This window comes from Trachypithecus francoisi, unplaced genomic scaffold, assembly GCF_009764315.1.
Source record: "Trachypithecus francoisi isolate TF-2019V2 unplaced genomic scaffold, Tfra_2.0 Lachesis_group14, whole genome shotgun sequence".
NCBI classification, from domain to species: Eukaryota; Metazoa; Chordata; class Mammalia; order Primates; family Cercopithecidae; genus Trachypithecus; species Trachypithecus francoisi.
The window spans coordinates 60067572-60086063 of NW_022681459.1; the positions used below are offsets into that span (position 1 = coordinate 60067572).

Below are 18492 nucleotides of genomic sequence, written 5' to 3' on the forward strand. Positions count from 1 at the left end.
CCCCAGCACTCTGGGAGGCCGAGGCGGGTAGATCACAAGGTCAGGGGCAGATAGAGTCCATCCAGGCTAACATGGTGAAACCCTGTCTCTTCTAAAAATAATACAAAAAATTAGCCGGGTGTGGTGGTGGGCACCTATAATCCCAGTTACTCGGGAGGCTGAGGCAGGAGAATGGCATGAACCTGGGAGGTGGAGCTTGCAGTGAGCCGAGATCACACCACTGCATTCCAGCCTGGGCAACAGAGAGAGACTGATCAGGCCAGGCACAGTGTCTCATGCCTGTAATCCCAGCACTTTGGAAGGCCGAGGCGGGCAGATCACTTGAGGCCAGGAATTCGTGACCAGCCTGGCCAACATGGCAAAACCCTGTATTCACTAAAAATACAAAAATTAGCCAGGCATGGTCCCAGCTACTCAGGAGGCTGAGGATCATTTGAACTCACGAGGTGGAGGTTGTAGTGAGCTGGGATCATGCAACTGTACTCCAGCCTGGGCAACACAGCAAGACTCTGTTTCAAAAGAAAGAAACCCACTGGTGCTTCTCAAACTTCAACATGTACAAGAATCCCACAAGAAAGACTTGCAATTGACAAGCAGCCTTGGCATTGTCTGGACAGTAGTAGGAAATGCAGAGTCTCAGGCCCCACCCCAGACCTATGATTCCGAATCTGCATTTTAACTGGGCTTCCAGAACAGTCCTATAGACAGTAAGATCTAAGAAATACTGGGCTAGTGCATTCTTGTGATTATATTAGAAAAAGAACCATGCTGGGGGACAAGGGCCTAGAGTTCCAGACCCACCTGCATTGTTTTCCCTGAATGCCTTTGGATTAGTCATGCCTTGGTTTCTTTACTGATACGATGGTGAGGAGAGAGGAAATTGGACAAGACCAGGGATGGTAAATAAGGTGCATTTCTCATTCCTGCTGATTATCTGGTAGTAGCCACCTAGATCATTATGTTAAAAAGGCTACATCTGGCCTCAGCACTGAACACGTGCCATGACTGACTAGCAGTCTGTCATTTGCGCACCACTGGGGAGAGAAGTGGCTCACGGGTCTTGGATTTGCCATGCTTGCTCTGAGATGTTTTCTAAGAGCATTCGTTCATTCATTATTCTTAGGTGCCAAGCGTTGTCCTAAAATTTGGAGGTACTATGGTGAACAAAACATCATCCTTACCCTCAAGGAGCTGTTTAGTGTGAGAGAGACCAAAACATAAGCAGACAATTATAGTATGTTGCAATAACCAGTATGAAAGAGAATAACCCGCAGGGTATTGAAGCAGCATTGCCAAGGGAATCCAACCCAGTCTCTCTGGGACTAAGGAAGACTTCTGGAGAAATGCAACTAAGCTGAAACCAGAAGGTTGATTTCAAAAGAGTCATGAGTTCTAGCCAGAGGGAACAGCAGACACAAAAGCTCTAGGGTAGGAGAGAGCATGGCACATGGAGGAGCACTGCCTCTTATGAGTGAGGAGTAGAATGCTAGATGGGAAGTGGTCAGAGATGAGTTGGAGAGGTAGCATCAGGGCAGTCTAGGAGTTTGAACTTATCCTGAGGTTAAAGGAGAGTTATTACAGAGTTTTAAGTAAGTTGGGTGACTTGATAAGTTTTGCAAGGTGGGAAGATTATTTGGTCACTGGTGGACAAGGGATTGAAGAGGAAAGGAGATAGAGAGCTAGGAGGGTTGGTGCCACTCCGAGTGTGGCCCATAGTGGCCCAGCTGCCAGGGTCCCTGAACCATTTGCTACCAGTTCTTGAGATAAGAAGTCTGCCTCAGGAGAGAAATCTACCTTGTCACTGAGCACACTGTTTAGCTCAGCGGAGGTTTTTTATAGCAAGATTTTCCAGATGATTTATACTCTGGCCCAAGCCCCAGCTGAGCTTATCTTGCTGCAGGTCAGCACTTTGACAACACAGAGTCAGGTGGCCATGGCAAGCCAGGTGAGAGACCTAGCTCAGTACAGGGTGGCAGCAGGAGAGAGGAGAGAAGTGGGCAGACGTAAGAGGTATTTATGAGGTAAAATGGACAGGACTGGATGACTGATTGGGGGACGAAAGAGGAACAGTACAGAAGGATGACGCCAGATTCCTTTTTCAGCACTGACTGGACATCTCACTGAGATGGGGCAGAGGTCCTTTCCTACTTTTTTTTTTTTTTTTTTTTTTTGAGACGGAGTTTCACTCTTGTTGCCCAGGCGGGAGTCCAATGGCGCGGTCTTGGCTCACTGCAACCTCCGCCTCTGGGCTTCAAGTGATTCTCCTGCCTCAGCCTCCTGAGTAGCTGGGATTACAAGCATGTGCCACCATGCCCAGCTAATTTTTTTGTATTTTTAATAGAGACAGGGTTTCACCATGTTGGTCAGGCTAGTCTCAAACTCCTGTCCTCAGGTGATCCACCCACCTCAGCATCCCAAAGTGCTGGAATTATAGGCGTGAGCCACCACGCCCAGCCCCTTCCTACTCTTTTATTTATTTATTTATTTATTTGAGACCGAGTCTTGCTCTGTCGCCCAGGCTGGAGTGCAGTGACCAGATCTCAGCTCACTGCAAGCTCCGCCTCCCGGGTTTACACCCTTCTCCTGCCTCAGCCTCCCGAGTAGCTGGGACTACAGGCGCCCACCACCTCACCCGGCTAGGTTTTTGTATTTTTTAGTAGAGACGGGGTTTCACCATATTAGCCAGGATGGTCTCGATCTCCTGACCTCGTGATCTGCCTGTCTCAGCCTCCCAAAGTGCTGGGATTACAGGCTTGAGCCACAGCGCCCGACCGCCCCTTCCTACTCTTACATTCTGTGACGCAGTGATGCTACTCAGTAACCAAATCCCTGGAAATTCTCTCAAATATTTTTTTGTTTTTTGGTTTTTTTTTTTTTTTTTTTTTTGGAGACAGAGTTTCACTGTTGTTGCCCAGGCTGGAGTGCAATAGTGCGATCTCAGCTCACCGCAACCTCCACCTCTCGGGTTCAAATAATTCTCCTGCTTCAGTCTCCCAAGTAGCTGGGATTATAGGCATGCACCATCACACCTGGCTGATTTTGTATTTTTAGTACAGATGAGATTTCTCCATGTTGGTCAGGCTGGTCTTGAACTCCCGACCTCAGGTGATCTGCCCGCCTTAGCCTCCCAAAGTGCTGGGATTACAGGCGTGAGCCCCCATGCCTGGCCTTCTCTCAAAATTTTAAAGCACTACAAAAGAGTAGAAATAAGACCACCCTTCATCCAATCCTCCCACCACATCTTAGAGCTAAGGAAGGACATTGCTGATTCTCTCATGTCACAAACCCGAAAGCAGGCTCAGAGTGGTGAAGGGGCTGCCTGTGTACACCCAGCTGGTGATGGGGCCGGCCTGGCATCCACCCGAAGCTCCTACCCCTGGTCAGCTAGTCTTAAGGGGAGACAGAAAAAAAAAAAAAAAAAAAAGGGAGACAGGGGTCAGGCCTTTGTGATCAGCATGGTGAAATTCTCCCTTCTATAAACAGCTCATCTTAGAAGAGCCAGGGTCGGCCGGGCGTGGTGGCTCAAGCCTGTAATCCCAGCACTTTGGGAGGCCGAGGCAGGTGGATCACGAGGTCAGGAGATCGAGACCCTCCTGGCTAACACGGTGAAACCCCGTCTCTACTAAAAATACAAAAAACTAGCCGGGCGAGGTGGCGGGCGCCTGTAGTCCCAGCTACTCAGAGGCTGAGGTGGGAGAATGGCGGGAACCCGGGAGGCGAAGCTTGCAGTGAGCCAAGATCACACCACTGCACTCCAGCCTGGCGACAGAGCGAGACTCCTCCTCAAAAAAAAAAAAAAAAAAAAGAAGAGCCAGGGTCACAGCCATTTGGAGGAAAGAAATGGGATCCTTGGTGCTGCCCACCACCAGGCCTGCAGCAGTCCCACAGCCTTCCGTACCGACGACCATGATGTTGAAGTCGAAACCGGTCTTCATGGTCTTCTTGCGCATCTGCTCAATGATGGTGTCAATGCCGATGTAGCCCAGCAGGTTGGAGTTGATGCTCACGGGCTTCATGGGCACCGCTGGCTTAGGCCTGGGCTCAGGCACCAGCTCTGACATGGCTGCGTCCGTCCTGGTCTCTGGGAGCCCTGCAGAGCCAAGGTGGGAGAGGTCGGAGGGGTGATCAGGAGGACAACAGAAGTCACATGGAAACCATGGTATTTTTCTCTTGCTACAGAATCATACAAAGTTGAGCCTGGAAAGGATCTTAATATCATCCAGTCCAGGTCCCTCATTTCATAGACAAAGAGACTGAGACCTGGAGGAGAAAGAACTCAACTAAGAACACAGAGCAGGTCAGAGGCAAAATCTGGGCCAGTGCCAGGTTCTTTGGTTGCTGGGCACTTTCAAATGTACCTCACGCTCTGAAGCCCACATCTGTGCGTCTAACCCAGGGGCTTCTCCATCTTGGCACTAATGACATTTGAGTAATTCTTTATCGTGGGAGGCTGTCACGTGCATTACAGGATGATTAGTGGCACCCCTGACCTTAGTGGCCCCCCCAGGTTGTGACAACACAAAATGTCTCTAGACAGTCCCAAATGTCCCCTGGGAGGCACCATTGCCCTGGCTGAGAACCACTGGTCTAGGAAACGTGTGGGGTTATTCAGACCTGAGTTGTGCCTCCCTCCCTGAATAAAGGGCAAAGACGTTTTAGGATCTTGCACTAACATCTATTAACTGTCACTGACCTCGGCTGCTTCATCTTTTAGAAGCAAACAGGGCTACCCTTCTCTGAAAAGTGGCCATCACTCTCGTCTCCCAGCCTCGATGTCCTCTCTGTACCATGAGCACCACTGCAGAGTAGGGGGTCTGTGCCTGGAGGAGCCCAGACACCCTCCCAGCCATTGTTCTGAATCTGTGGGAGCAGTGGGGAGGGGATAAGAACCAAATGAGGGCATCACTTGCCTAAGAGGACACAGTGTGCTCTTGGAGTGGTGGATGGCACATGAAAGAGGAGGCTGAGGAACCAGCCCCTCCCTAGTGAGGAAGGGCAAACATCTCCCTGGGTTTAGTGGATCATGGGTGTGTTCACACACAGGAGAAATTTTTGGGTTTCCTTATCAGGCCACTAGCCACCAGGGCAGGTTCTAGAATAGAGCAGTTCCATTTCCCCATCCATACGATTGGGGTGTGGGGTGAAGTGGAAAGAGCCTGGCTCTGCTACTTCTCAGCTTTGTGGACTTGGGAAGACCACCTCCCCACTATGAGCCTGCATCCCCTCTATAAAATGGTAGGATCATCACTAAGACTGTGGTGAGCATTCATGAGACTTAATGCTTAGAAGCACTGAGCAATGGCCGGGCGCAGTGGCTCACGCCTGTAATCCCAGCACTTTGGGAGGCTGACGCAGGCGGATCATGAGGTCAGGAGTTCAAGACCAGCCTGATCAACACAGCGAAACCCCATCTCTATTAAAAATACAAAAATTAGGCCGGGCGCGGTGGCTCAAGCCTGTAATCCCAGCACTTTGGAGGCCGAGACGGGCGGATCACGAGGTCAGGAGATCGAGGACCATCCTGGCTAACACGGTGAAACCCCGTCTCTACTAAAAAAAAAAATACAAAAAACTAGCCGGGCGACGTGCGGGCGCCTGTAGTCCCAGCTACTCGGGAGGCTGAGGCAGGAGAACGGCGTAAACCCGGGAGGCGGAGCTTGCAGTGAGCTGAGATCCAGCCACTGCACTCCAGCCCGGGCAACAGAGCGAGACTCTGCCTCAAAAAAAAAAAAAAAATACAAAATTAGCTGGGCGTGGTGGCGGACGCCTGTAATCCTAGCTACCGGGGAGGCTAAGGCAGGAGAATTGCTTGAAATTGGAAGATGGAGTTGCGGTGAGCCGAGATTGTGCCACTGCACTCTAGCCTGGGAGAAAGAGTGGAACGCTGTCTCAAAAAAAAAGAAGAGGCACTGAGCAATAGGTCCCAGACCCTTTCGCCCCAGCCCCTTTCAGGTCTATAGGGGAAATGAAACAGTACATGTGAAAGCATTGGTTACAGGAAGGTGTCCCCAGATGCCAGTTACACAAGCATGGTTATTGGACTCCATGTGCTCTTGAGGACACTTTCCAGCTCTGCCGTTCTAGAATCCTATGTTTCATGACTAACACCCTGCAGAGTCTCAACCTTACAGGGAGGCCTGATGGAGCAGCAGATGGAGGAGAGGGAGAGGGGACAGGAGTGTTCCCTTCCTGCCCCTAAACCCAGCCAGGAGTCTACTCCCATCTCTCTCCACCTGGTCCTTCCACTGGTACTGGCAAGACTCTCTCTCCCAATGGGAAACTGTCCTTTCTTCTGTCACTCCTAGGCACAGCCAAATCTGCCAAAGCCTCAGGACCTCCCCAGGGCCTGGCATGGCTCTCTCTTGCTTCCCACGAAGCTGTTCCCAGCCAGGCAGCTCCACACGGCAGCAAGATTGGCTCAGCCCTGCAGCAGCTGACTCTCAGCAGCCTGGCCCTGCTCCTCCACTCTTGCACGTGGCTCACAGGCCCCACTCAGCACACCTGCACTGGGACCAATGCCCCATTTTTCCTGCCCAGCTGCTCACACAAGCTGGGCCTTTCCATTGCCCCTTATGCCTCTGCAGCTGAGCCCATTTGGTCTCAACCTGTGTTATAAGATAGAGCCACGTGGTTTTTGCGGGGGGTGATCTTATCCCCATTTTAGGTACTTGGAAAGTATGCCTTGTATTTACTATGAGAGGTTGTGTAAAGATTCCTATAAAGTGTTTGTTCTCACCATGGCCTGCTGAGCCCTGGCCTGTCAACTGCAGCATCCTAAAGGAGCACTCCCAAAAGATAGACCCTGATGGAGAGAGGGTCCTACCAGATTCCCAAGCAGCATCTAGGGGCTACCACAGGCCCGCTGCAGGACCAGGACCTGGTAGACCTCACTTTCATTCCCTCCAGCAAGCACATATGAGCACCCATTGTGTGCACGGTACAGAGTGCCTACTGCCAAGTCAGCCTCCCCACCACATGCCAATGACATGCCAGTCACATGCTAACAAGCCACCCATCAGCCCCAAGTACAGAAAATACGTGCAGGTCACAGTGCCACAAGTTTTGCTGGAAGATCCTGTTCCCCCTCCAACCCCTGGCTCCCTCCTCCTCCTTCTCCTCCTCCTTCTCCTCCTCCTTCTCCTCCTCCTCCTCCTTCTCCTCCTCCTCCTTCTCCTCCTCCTCCTCCTCCTCCTCCTCCAGCATTCAGCCCCACTGCTACTCCCAGGAAAGCCTCTGCTTTGCCATCTGATGTGAATGGCCCTCTTCTGTACCCGCTGCAGGTATTCTGGTACTCATCACATTCATTGATTCATTCATTCCATCCCATGCAGGCCATTTCCTATGCTGTCAAATGGGGGTCTACACCAGCCAAGCCCTAGGCTAAATTCCAAGGACACTTAAGTACCCCAGACAAGGTTGTTGCCCTCAAGTACCCACTGGCTGGTAAGGGTGCCTGACAAATAAAGACCTCTGGGGCACAGAACCAATGCTGCTCTGGAGCTGGATTCTGTAGCTCCATCCTCTGCCCCTACAGCTCCCCTGATCCCACCATGTCAACCTCAGATGGGCAGGTGACCCAGGCTTGAATCCTGGCTGGGTGACCCTTGTGAGCCTCATTCTCTGCTCAAAAAACTGGAGATAGAGCCTACCTTGCTGGGTTGCTATGAAGGTTATATAGAATGAAGGATGTAAATTATCTGGCACAAATACATACTAGTTCTCACCCTTCTTTAGGGCAGGGCCATGTCTTATTGATCTCTGTGCCCCAGTCTACCTAGCATACCACACGCACTCCTCAATAAATGAATGAATGAATGATGAGTGAATGAGAGCTTTAGAGTGAGGCAGGTATCAGAGACATCACCTTTCTCTTCCCTCAGATGCTTCTCCCAGTGCAGAGCAGCTGACCCTCAGTGAGCAATGGCTGTTGTCTTGGCCACAGTCAAGAGAGTAGAATTGTTGGGACCTCCTCCCTCCTCTGCAACAAGGATTGGAGGGGGCTCCCCAAGGATGGGGAAGAGCTCAGGTCGGGCTCACAGCAGGGTGCAGCTCAAGCCTGCCATCCTGGCTAGACAGTCCTTGGGGCCCCCCTCAGCTCCTGGCTCTCCCAGGGCCCCTGGAGAAGGGGGATCTGCCTGCAGCACCCTCTGCCAGAAGCTACTTGCCCCATCAGTGCTCCAGGGAGAGGCACCATCCACCTGACTGGGCGCAGCCAAGTCCCCCACAGAAACAGCCCCTCCATTCCCATGCTAAGCAAAGACCCTGGCACTTCCTTTTACGGGCAAATGAACGGTTTTGGCTTTGTTTGGCCCAGGGACCCCACCCCTCTGGGAAGGTGGCAGCTGGGGGAGGGGACCTTTCCAAAATAGCACCTGCTTAGTGCAGACCCCCCTCTTCCTTCCAGCCTGAAGGGGGATCTTCCTCAGCCCCAGCAGCCTTCAAGACCCCACCACCCCCCACAGAGGCAATTCCAGCCCACCCCAGTTCCAGCCCTAGGCTCTGGGAAAAGGAATCACCGAAAGCTCTCTCGGTCCTTTCCCATTCGCAGGAGTGGAGGGCCCTGGGACACCCCTTCCCCCATCCCAGTCCTCCAGAGGCCAACGGGTTCCCTTGGAGACCACCAGCTGGTGCCTGTCTCAGCGTGTGCCTGTGGGGGTTGGGGGACAGGGGACGTATGTATCAGTGAACAGGTCTCTCATCCGGCTGGCATGACCCTGGCACCTGTGCGTGGTGTGTGTGTGTGTGCGTGTCTTGGTGTACTCCAGCGTGGGGCTTTCTGTGCGCATCGGGGTCCCTGCTTGCGTATCCGTGGGTCCCTGCGTCTCCCCGCGTCCTGTGTCTGCCCCTCTGCGAGACTGTCTCCCTCGAGGTGGGTGCCACCGTGTGTGCGTGTGTCCGCGCATCTGTCACGGAGCGTGGGCTCCTCGGCGCGGAAACCCTCCCCCGGGAGCGCCTCCGGCCGCACTGGTCCGGGCCGCAGCCTCCTCCTGGCGGGTGCTGGTGGCCCGGCCGGCCGCCCTACCTTTGGACATGAATCCTCCTTTGTCTCGGTTCCTCCAGGGAGATGCTCCGGGCGCGGGGCTGCAAGGCTGAGCGGGGCGCGGGCTCCCCCGGGCCGAGCGGCCCCTGCAGCCGGGCCTCGCCCCTTCGCGCTGTCCTCCCACCCGCCCGGCCCGCGGCCCCGCCGCGCCGCCCCTGCGCCCCGCGCCGCCGCACCCGCCCGGGACCTCGCCTCTGCTCGCTCGGCGCCGCGCCGCCCCTGTCCGCGCGCACCGTTGCCGCTGCCGCCAGCCGCCGCCGCTGCCACCCACATCACGTGACCGCGCGCCCGTCGGCCCCGCCGAGGGCCCCTCCCCTTCCCGCGGCGCCCGCGCCCGCACGCGGGAACGGGCCCCGGGTCCAGGCTGCGGGCGGCCCAGGAGCCGCTCCCGCGGGCTCCAGGTGCCCTGGCCGGAAAGGTGCCTGTGCCCCAGTCCCATCTATCCCCCTGGATCCGCTCCCGGCCCCTTACCCGCTAGGCTGCGGCAGGGAGGGGCGGTGGGAGCAGGGGACCAGTGGCAACTGCGGGCGGCCGTGAGCGCGCGTGAGTCACGCGGGGGCTGGGGTGTTGCGCGGGTGCCTGTAGAGCCCTGAGTCAGGGGCCCGGGTTCCAGGCCCTGCTCCGGGATGATGAACCAATAATCTTAAGCCAGCCAGGAACTTCCCTGAGCCTCAATTTGCCCATTAGAAAAAAATGTCATGCATTCAGTGGATACTAATGGACAGCATATTGCCAGGCCCTGGGAGCACAGGGGTGAGGACAACCATCCCTCCCCTTGAAGGTTCTGGGTCTAGTGGAGGAAACAGGAAGATGGAATGTCCTAATGCAGGGGCTGGGGTGCACACAGGGGACTGAGGGTGCAGGCAGGTGGGCAACCTGGGTGAGAGGGGGCTTGGAAGACTTCTTGGAGGAGATGAGGGCCAGATGGAAAGACAAATGGGAGTGGAAGGGAAGAATGGAAAGGGAGAGGCATTCTGCAAAGAGAAGACAGCTGAGGTGAGGGGGCCCAGAGGTGAGAGCTGCGTGGTGCTGGTGGACAGCCCAGAGTCCTTGGTGTCACTGAAGCAGAGAAAATTCCAGACAGGTGTGCAGAGCTAAATAAGAGGCTGGAGAAGTCCACACGCAGCCTTGGAAGCTGGACTTTAATGGAAGGTAATGGTGAGTCACTGACGAATATTAAGCCGAAAGTGCTGCCATTCAATATGTGAGTCGTTGCAGCAGTTGTGTGTGGACAGGGAACAAGCCAGTGGGTGGGAGATGGCCTCACAGGGGCAGAAGGATGGAGAGGAGAGGACAGCCAGCCAGATAGTTGAGTACTGAAGAGGTAAATCAACAAGGTGGGAAATAGACTGGATGAGATGGCAAGAGAGAGATGAGGAAGAAGAGGATACGCAGGTTTCTAGGCACCAGATAGAAGGTTAGGCGATGCCTACAGCTGAGAGAGTGAGATCGGGGAGGCAGGAGTCAGTTCAAGAAGAAAAGGGCTACCTCTGGACATGTCCAGGAGACATCCGGGATGTCTGGTAGATAAACCAGCTAGCTGCTGGCTGCCCACATCTGCACTTCAGGAGACAGGGCTGGGCTGCAGAAGGAGGGAGAGCTGAGGTCTGGTAGGGAGAAGTAAAGACTAGAATTTAGGTGAGATGCCCAGACTGAGTGTGCGGAGTGGAGGGAAAGGGGTCTGACAATCTAAAGACTCAATTCAGGCGTTAGACTGGATGCCTTCGAGGCACCTTTCCAGACCCAGAAACTCTGAGCCCTTGAAATGTTGGAAATGAGGCTGCCCAAAGTAGAAATTTCAACAATCTGGATTCCAGTCAGCTTACTGCCACCAGCCAGCTTTGGTGTGACTTTAGGCATGTCACAGGCTTTCTAAGACCAAATGAATGTCCAGCCCTTGTGTTGACCTATTTAGAGTTCTGTGTAGGACTTCCATATATACACGGCTCCAACTTACCTTTCAGGATTAAAGGGCTGGGGGTGGGGGACCAAGAAAGAGGCATCCAGGTAAGGCACCTTTTAAGCAGCAGATACTTCCTAAAAGGCTGAGTGTAAATGGATTTGGAAAGTCTCAGGTGAGGTCATTATCTCACATTCAGAGGAGGCTGCAGAGACTACCTATTAGACAAATCACAACTTCCTAAAGTGCTAGTCAGTATTTTCACATAGGAAGCAGGAGGCTTGCTTTTTTTTTCTGGGACTCCGTTGCCCAGGCTGGAGTACAGTGGCACAATCTCGGCTCACTGCAACCTCCACCTCCTGGGTTCAAGCAATTCTCTGCCTCAGCCTACACACTTAGCTAATTTTTTTTTTTTGAGATGGAGTCTCGCTCTGTTGTCCAGGCTGGAGTGCAGTGGCGCCATCTAGGCTCATTGAAAGCTCCACCTCCCGAGTTCCCGCCATTGTCCTGCCTCAGGCTCCCGAGTAGCTGGGACTACAGGCGCTCGCCACCACACCCGGCTAATTTTTTGTATTTTTTAGTAGAGACCAGGTTTCACTGTGTTAGCCAGGATGGTCTCGATCTCCTGACCTCGTGATCTGCCCATCTCAGTCTCCCAAAGTGCTGGGATTACAGGCGTGAGCCACCATGCCCGGCCACACCTGGCTAATTTTTTGTATTTTTAGTAGAGATGGGGTTTCATCACCTTGGCCAGGCTAGTCTTGAACTCCTGACCTCGTGATCCACCTGCCTCAGCCTCCCAAAGGGCTGGGATTACAGCTGTGAGCCACTGCTTTTAAAGCTGGACACACCTATTGATCACCAGATTATTCCACCTCTTCAGGAAACAAAGAACCCCAGGAGATGCTGAAAGGAGGACTCACCATAATTGCTCCTCCACAAGTTACCCCTGTTAACCTTTCTTTTCCTTTTTCTTCTTCTTTTTTTTTTTTTTGAGACAAGGTCTTGCTCTGTCACCCAGGCGGCCAGAGTGCAGTGGCACAATCATGGCTCACTGCAGCCTCGATGTCCTGGGCTCAAGCAATCCTCCCACCTCAGCCTCCCCAGTAGCTGGGACGACAGATGCACGCCACCATGCCCTGCTAATTTTTTATTTTATTTTATCTTATTTTATTTTTTGAGACAGAGTCTTACTCTGTCACTAGGCTGGAGTGCAGTGGCATGATCTCAGCTCACTGCAGTCTCCGCCTGCCAGGTTCAAGTGCTTCTCGTGCCTCAGCCTTCCAAGTAGCTGGGACTATAGGCATGTGCCACCACACCTGGCTAATTTTTGCATTTTTAGTACAGATGAGGTGTCACCATATTGGCCAGGCTGGTCTTGAACTCCTGACCTCAAGTGATCCACCCACCTTGGGGATCCCAAAGTGTTAGAATTACAGGTGTGAGCCACTGCGCCCAACCCTTATTTTTTAATTTTTATAGAGATGGTCTCACCATGTTGCTCAGGCTGGTCTTGAAGTCCTGCCCTCAAGCAGTCCTCCCATCTCAGCCTCCCAGAGTGCTGGGATTACAGGTATGAGCCACCACACCTGGCCAAAACCTTCTTTCTGATAGTTTCCCTCAGCCTGACCTCAGACTGGCAGGTTATAACCCAGCTCAGGGTACAGTCCCTATGTCTGGCCCTACAACCCCCATTTCCTTATCTCCCAACCCATTCAACTCTGACCTTAGAGTCCTTCCTCCCTTTCCCAACCCATGCAAGCATGAGCCATCTCCAAGCTCACCCACTTCCACCTCCGCTGGCAGCCTAGTCCATCCCCAACCAAGTTTCTGCATTTACCTTTGGATTCTGTGGCCAGGTCCAGGGAGGCAGGCTCTGTGGCTCCGTCCATGGCAGCATTAGTGTGGTCTAGGGCTGGGTCTGTGGATCTGATTGGCATTAGCAGGCATGTAGCAACGTCTGATATGGTTAGGTTATTAACACTCCCCAGTGTGGTCTTTCCAGTGGCTGGGTCTGGGGTTACTGGCACAACTGAACCCAGAGCTGTACCCATCCTACTTGTGTCCAAAGCAAGAGAATTCATAGTCGTGCCCAGCTTGGCTCTGTTTACTCTGGCCAAAGCCATGGCTGTTTCCAACCTAGTGGTGCCCACTGTAGCTGTGATTGTGTCCAGCTTGACTGGGTCTGATGTTGCTGAATCCATGGCTGTGCCCTTTGTGGTCATATCTGGGTTGGCTGTGCTTCTTGTAGCCATGGCTTTGCCCAGCTTGTCTGGGTCTGAGGCTATCAAATCCATGACCATCCCTGGCTTGGTTGTCCCTACTGTAGTCAGATTCATGGCTGTGCCCGGCTTGATTGTGCCTGCTGTAACCAAGTTTGTGGTTTTGCCTGACTTGACTGTCCCTACTGAAGATAAGTCTCTGGCTGTGCCCAGCTTGATATCCATAGTGGGGAACTCTGTGCCTGTGTCCAGTCCGGATGTGTTTGGTGTGGCTAAATTGATAGCCAAGCTAGGTCTCTTGGTGGCCACTGTGGCTAAATGTCTGGCTGTGTCTGTCCTTGTATCCATAGCAGTCAGATTCACAGCCGCGTTGGCCCTTTGGAGACGCCCCCGGGGTCTGGGGATCCCCCTGGCCCGGGGCTTGCCTTTTCCTGGAGAAGCTCTGGTAGGCGTGTGGTCAGTCACTGAGACAAGGTGGCCCTGGCCTACCGAGCCTGGCTCTGCAAGGACTGGTGCACTCTGGGCTAACCGGGATTGGAAAGGTAAGGCCAGGTAGGAACTCACCAGGGGCTTCTCCGTGGCAAGCATCCTGCTGGATCTGGTCAGACCTGGGTTCCCTGGGCCCTCAGAGTGGACCCTGCCCCCTGGCACTAAGGTCACAGGTGGTGAGCCTGGCGAGGACACCCTCTCTCCCTCATGGGGAGCAGCCTTCTTTCCTGGGGTGGGCAACTCTTCCCAGTGAGAAAGTGGGCGATCCAGGGACCGTACCTGGATGTTCTGACGGAGAGTCAAGGAGATGGAGCTGAGCTTCCTGGGTACAAGGCTGCTGGTGGGCAGGGGGCTCAAGGAAGCCCCCAGAGCAATGCCCATCTCCTGTGGGGGCACACTCCGGGTCCTGGCTCCAAGGCCCAGCCGACTGGAGGTCTGTGGGATATGGCTTTGGGGGAAGGTATCCAAATGGATGGTCTTCCTGAGGACGGGGGTGAGGGGGGACCCTCCTCCAGGGAGTCTCGAGGGGCGGGTAGGGCGCCCCAGCACATGGCTATGGGAGAAGGAGGTTCCCGGGCCTGGAGCTCCATGCGACTGCATCTCTGGAGGAGAAGGAGCCAAGTCGTGGTCCATCCAGGTTGTTTGTCTTCCCCTGAGGCAATCAACAGAAAGAAGAGGCCAGGCAGGGGTGAGGAGCTCAGGCCTGGAGGTCTCAGTCCTCCCCTTCCTGACCAGCAGCTGAGCATGCCAGGTCTGAAGGGGCCTGGTTCTGGGGACTGTCCAGTCCTTAGTGGAGGGCACATGTAACTTCCTTCAGTCCCCCTATGGCTCCTACCTGCTGCAGACCGACCTGTACCTCATACCCACCCCACCCCTGGCCAGCCACCACACAGGGGGGTGGGCACATCCAGTGAGCAGTCTGCCTCCAGCATGGGGGAACTCAGGCCGGGCTTACATCTCCCTTTGCCTGAGCCTGAGTGTGGCCCCCGTCTCTGTGGACAGCTCTATGGAGGTCGTATACATGTTCAGGGACTCCAGAGGAGGGCAGTGCTTACTGGAGATCTCTCTCCCTTTCTGTTCCAGAAAGAACCAAAGGGTTGTGGATTCCCACCCACAGCAGCCAACATAGGAGCTCAGGTGTCCAGGTAGAAGGATGAGAGAGGACCAATTTGGCTTGGAGCCCCAGAACCAAAGAAGAGCCCTGAGCTGGCCTAGTGCTGGAGTCGGAAAGAGAGTCAGCCCTGGAGAAGGTGAGGTTGGGAAATGGAGAGGCAGTGAGTGTTCACAGAAGGAGCTTATCCGGTGAACAAGCCATGGTCCCTGCCCTTGGAGAGCCTGCTATGCCCAAGGATGCCAGGCAAGGAAGTAGGCAGGGCTCCGCCAAGCTAAGCATTAGGGGTAAAAAGGCGGGAGGCTAGACCTGAGCTGGGGCTATTCCTACAGAAGGCCCAAAGGTGAGAAAGTGTGGCATCTTTCTGAAAATCCAACATGGGGCTCCTAGGCTGTATCTAGCAGGAAGGGGAGAGCCAAGGCTGCAGGTGAGCTGGGGTCCAGGCCAGGCTACAGCAATGCTCAGGCCAGGGAATGTGACCCATTCAGATCTGCAGGTGGGAACGGCACTCAGGGGCAGTGTGACGGAGGGATCCGAGGGGAGCAGGATTGAAGCAAGGATCCCATGAGGACATAGTTGAAACTCTCTGCTCCGTGGGCTGTGGAAGGGGCAGGGCTAGGGCTGGGGCTGGAGGAGGCTGCATTGCACAGGGGTAGAAGCAGCGGGACTGCCCGGGCTAGGGAGTAGGCACAAAGGAGTGTCAAGGATGAAGCTCAGGACTCTGGCTATGGTCTTAGTAGATGGCCACTCCCTGCCACTCTGGACTCCAAGTAACTCACCCTCTGAAACAAAGTTGGTTTGGCTGCTTTTAACACAGCAGGCTGGGACCTGCAGCTGGGGGACAAGGCCAGGGCTGGTGGGAGGAGTCAGTTCCAGAAGGTCATGGGGAGGAGAGTAATCATGTAGCCAGGTCCTTGAGGTCTGGAGCAGGGACGGGGAAGGCAGGACACCAGACGGGGAAGGCATCACCCCTCACAATGGTGCCCCCAGCCCCACATCCCTCTTCTGTCATATATTTGTATCCAAGACTGCCCTGGCCTCCAACCCTTTCCCACCTGGCCTATCGCTGCAGCCCTGATCTCCTGCCTGCTCCTACACAACCACATACACTTGGGCACACACATTTACCCTGCACTTAGCCACAAACAGCTCCCCTCAGTGTGCACACCCACACACAGAGAGCAGGCCAGAGGACAGGTTGTCCGAGGGCGTCACCCGACCCCCATCCCCTCACTGCACTCCCATCTTCCATGGATTGCTTGGTCCTTCCCCACCCCCCTCACCCCCCCCGACACACACCTACCTTGATCAGAGGACAAGAAGGATCCAGTGGATGATAAGGCACACGCAGGCCCCTCACCTCCCTTTTACCCAGAGTCTGGCCATGGTGGCCAGCTTAGGGGCCTGGTCCATCTGGTCCCCTCATCGGCTCCTGCTCAGCCTCCAGGCCACAGTCTCCAGGCACAGGGCCCAGCCCTCTGCTAACTGTCCCACCAGCTACATCCCCTGGAGACTGGGCTGGACTGGGCTCTGGTGCAGGGAGGAGCTGGCTTCCTAGGAGTGGGCGGCTGTGAATGGCTGCTCTGAGCCTCTGGAATCCTGAAGAGCCATGGGAGGCTGGTAATGGCCAGGCTGGCACTCACGGCCACCTGCGGGGTGGTTCCCTGCAGCCTGCCCTCCCCAAATCTGCTCTGTCTCCCACAGACTCTGATGCCTGGGGAGTATGCAGTAAAAACAGGAATACTCCAAATATGGCTGTACTCTGATGGTCCCAGCGCCAATCTTCCTCAGGCTCTCCCTCTGTGCCCTTCATGCCCTGTTAAGCTCTGCAACCCTCAGGCCATCTTGCCCACTCACCTGGTCTTTCCTCAAGGAGGCTGGAGTTCCCAGAGGCTAGAGCTCCTTCAACAACTATTTCCTGAGCCCCAGCTTGCTCCAGCTGGACCCTGTACCCAGACCCTAAGGGTGTGAAGAGGCCCCTAAGCCTGCCCCTGAGGGGACCACAAAGGCACCCAGTCTGGCTTTGGCAATGCAGACTCTCAGCAGCCCCTGGCCCTGGGGCCAGGATGGGAGCCCTCTTCTGTGTTCCCACAGTCCCCGGCTGCCTCTGTCATAGCAATGGTGATAACAACGATGGTGCTGATAACAGCTACTATTTCCTGAGCACTTGCTCTGTGCCCGGCACCATGCCAAGGCTGGGCGGAGCTCACAGTCTGCTAGGAAGATGGGTATGTAAACAGATCCTATAGTACTATCCTCTACAGTGATGGCAGATGTCCTCTGAGCACTCACCCTGAGTCAGGAACTAGGCTAAACATTCTCCTGGCATCTCCTTTAATCTCCGCCTCATCACCTGCTTTTTGCCGAGGAGGACATTGCAGCCCACACAACACTGTGTTGTCTGGTCTACTCTCCTGTGTGTCTCTCTTTAGCGAGTAAGCTTCTGGAGCTGCACTGGGCAATAGAACTTTCGGTGATAATGGAAATGTTCTATGTCTGTGCTGTCCAGTACAGTAGCCACTAGCCACAGATGGCTACCGATCACTTAAAATGTGGCTATAGTGACCAAAGAACTGGATTTTTTACTTTAATTTGTGGCTACCATATTAGCTCAGCTCTGTTTCGTTTGTTGTTGTTGTTGTTAGTTCTTTTGAACAGGGTTTCACTCTGTCGCCCAGGCTGGAAGATGGTGGCGCAATCATGGCTCACTGCAGCCTCTTGGGCACAAGCGATCCTCCTGCTTCTGCCTCCAGAGTAGCTGGGACCACAGGCATGCACCACCATGCCCAGCTAATTTTTTATTTTTTGTAGAGATGGGGGTCTCCCTGTGTTGCTCAGGCTGGTCTCAAACTTCTGAGCTCAAGCAATACTCCTACCACCACCTCCCAAAGTGCTGGGATTACAGTCATAAGCCAACATGCACCACCAACAGCTCAGTTCTGAAGGGCCTGGATCTTCTCTGGGCCCCACGGCCTGACAAGAATTGGCTTCGGTAAGTTTCTTTTTCTTTTTTTTTTTTTTTTTGAGACGAAGTCTCGCTTAGTGGCCCAGGTTGGAGTGCAGTGGCCGGATCTCAGCTCACTGCAAGCTCCGCCTCCCGGGTTTACGCCATTCTCCTGCCTCAGCCTCCCGAGTAGCTGGGACTACAGGCGCCTGCCACCTCGCCCGGCTGGTTTTTTTGTATTTTTTAGTAGAGACGGGGTTTCACCGTGTTAGCCAGGATGGTCTTGATCTCCTGACCTGGTGATCCGCCCGTCTCGGCCTCCCAAAGTGCTGGGATTACAGGCCTGAGCCACCGCGCCCGGCCAAGTTTCTTTTTCTTGAGAGTCTCAATCTCTCACCCAGGCTGGACTGCAGTGGCGGGATCTCGGCTCACTGCAACCTCCACCTCCCGGGTTCAAGCCTCAGGATAATCCTACTTCAGTCTCCCAAGTAGCTGAGATTACAAGCATATGCCACCACATCTGGTTAATTTTTGTATTTTTAGTAGAGACGGGGTTTCAACATGTTGGCCAGGCCGGTCTCGAACTCCTGACCTTAAGTGATCCATCTGCCTCGGCCTCCCAAAGTGCTGAGATTACATGCATGAGCCACCATATCCGACCAGTAAATTTCTTTAGAAAGAAATAATAAATGAATGAATTAATGATTGAATGGTGATTGTGTGGGCCTAGCACCCATCACTCTTCTTTTTTTTTTTTTTTTTTTTTTTTTTGAGACGGAGTCTCTC

The 18492-nt window shown here is 54.1% G+C and overlaps 1 protein-coding gene across 6 annotated transcripts in view; it reads right to left on the reverse strand.

Annotated features, from left to right (window-relative positions):
- The window catches only part of SEPTIN3 (septin 3), a 30536-nt gene extending 13669 nt beyond the window's left edge, over positions 1-16867 (reverse strand). For 2 of the 6 annotated variants that reach the window (XM_033233771.1, XM_033233770.1), the window contains exons 1-2: positions 12781-14303; positions 3899-4090 (exon numbers count right to left, since the gene is read on the reverse strand). In XM_033233771.1, the coding sequence (XP_033089662.1) occupies positions 3899-4090; positions 12781-14284 (1696 nt within the window). In that variant the 5' untranslated portion in view covers positions 14285-14303. Of the gene's footprint in view, positions 1-3898; positions 4091-4693; positions 5304-9022; positions 9314-9511; positions 9831-12780; positions 14304-16065 lie in introns of those variants that run through there. The other 4 variants (XM_033233772.1, XM_033233774.1, XM_033233773.1 and 1 more) reach the window with 4 other exon arrangements.
- Between the last annotated feature and the right edge of the window lie 1625 nt (positions 16868-18492).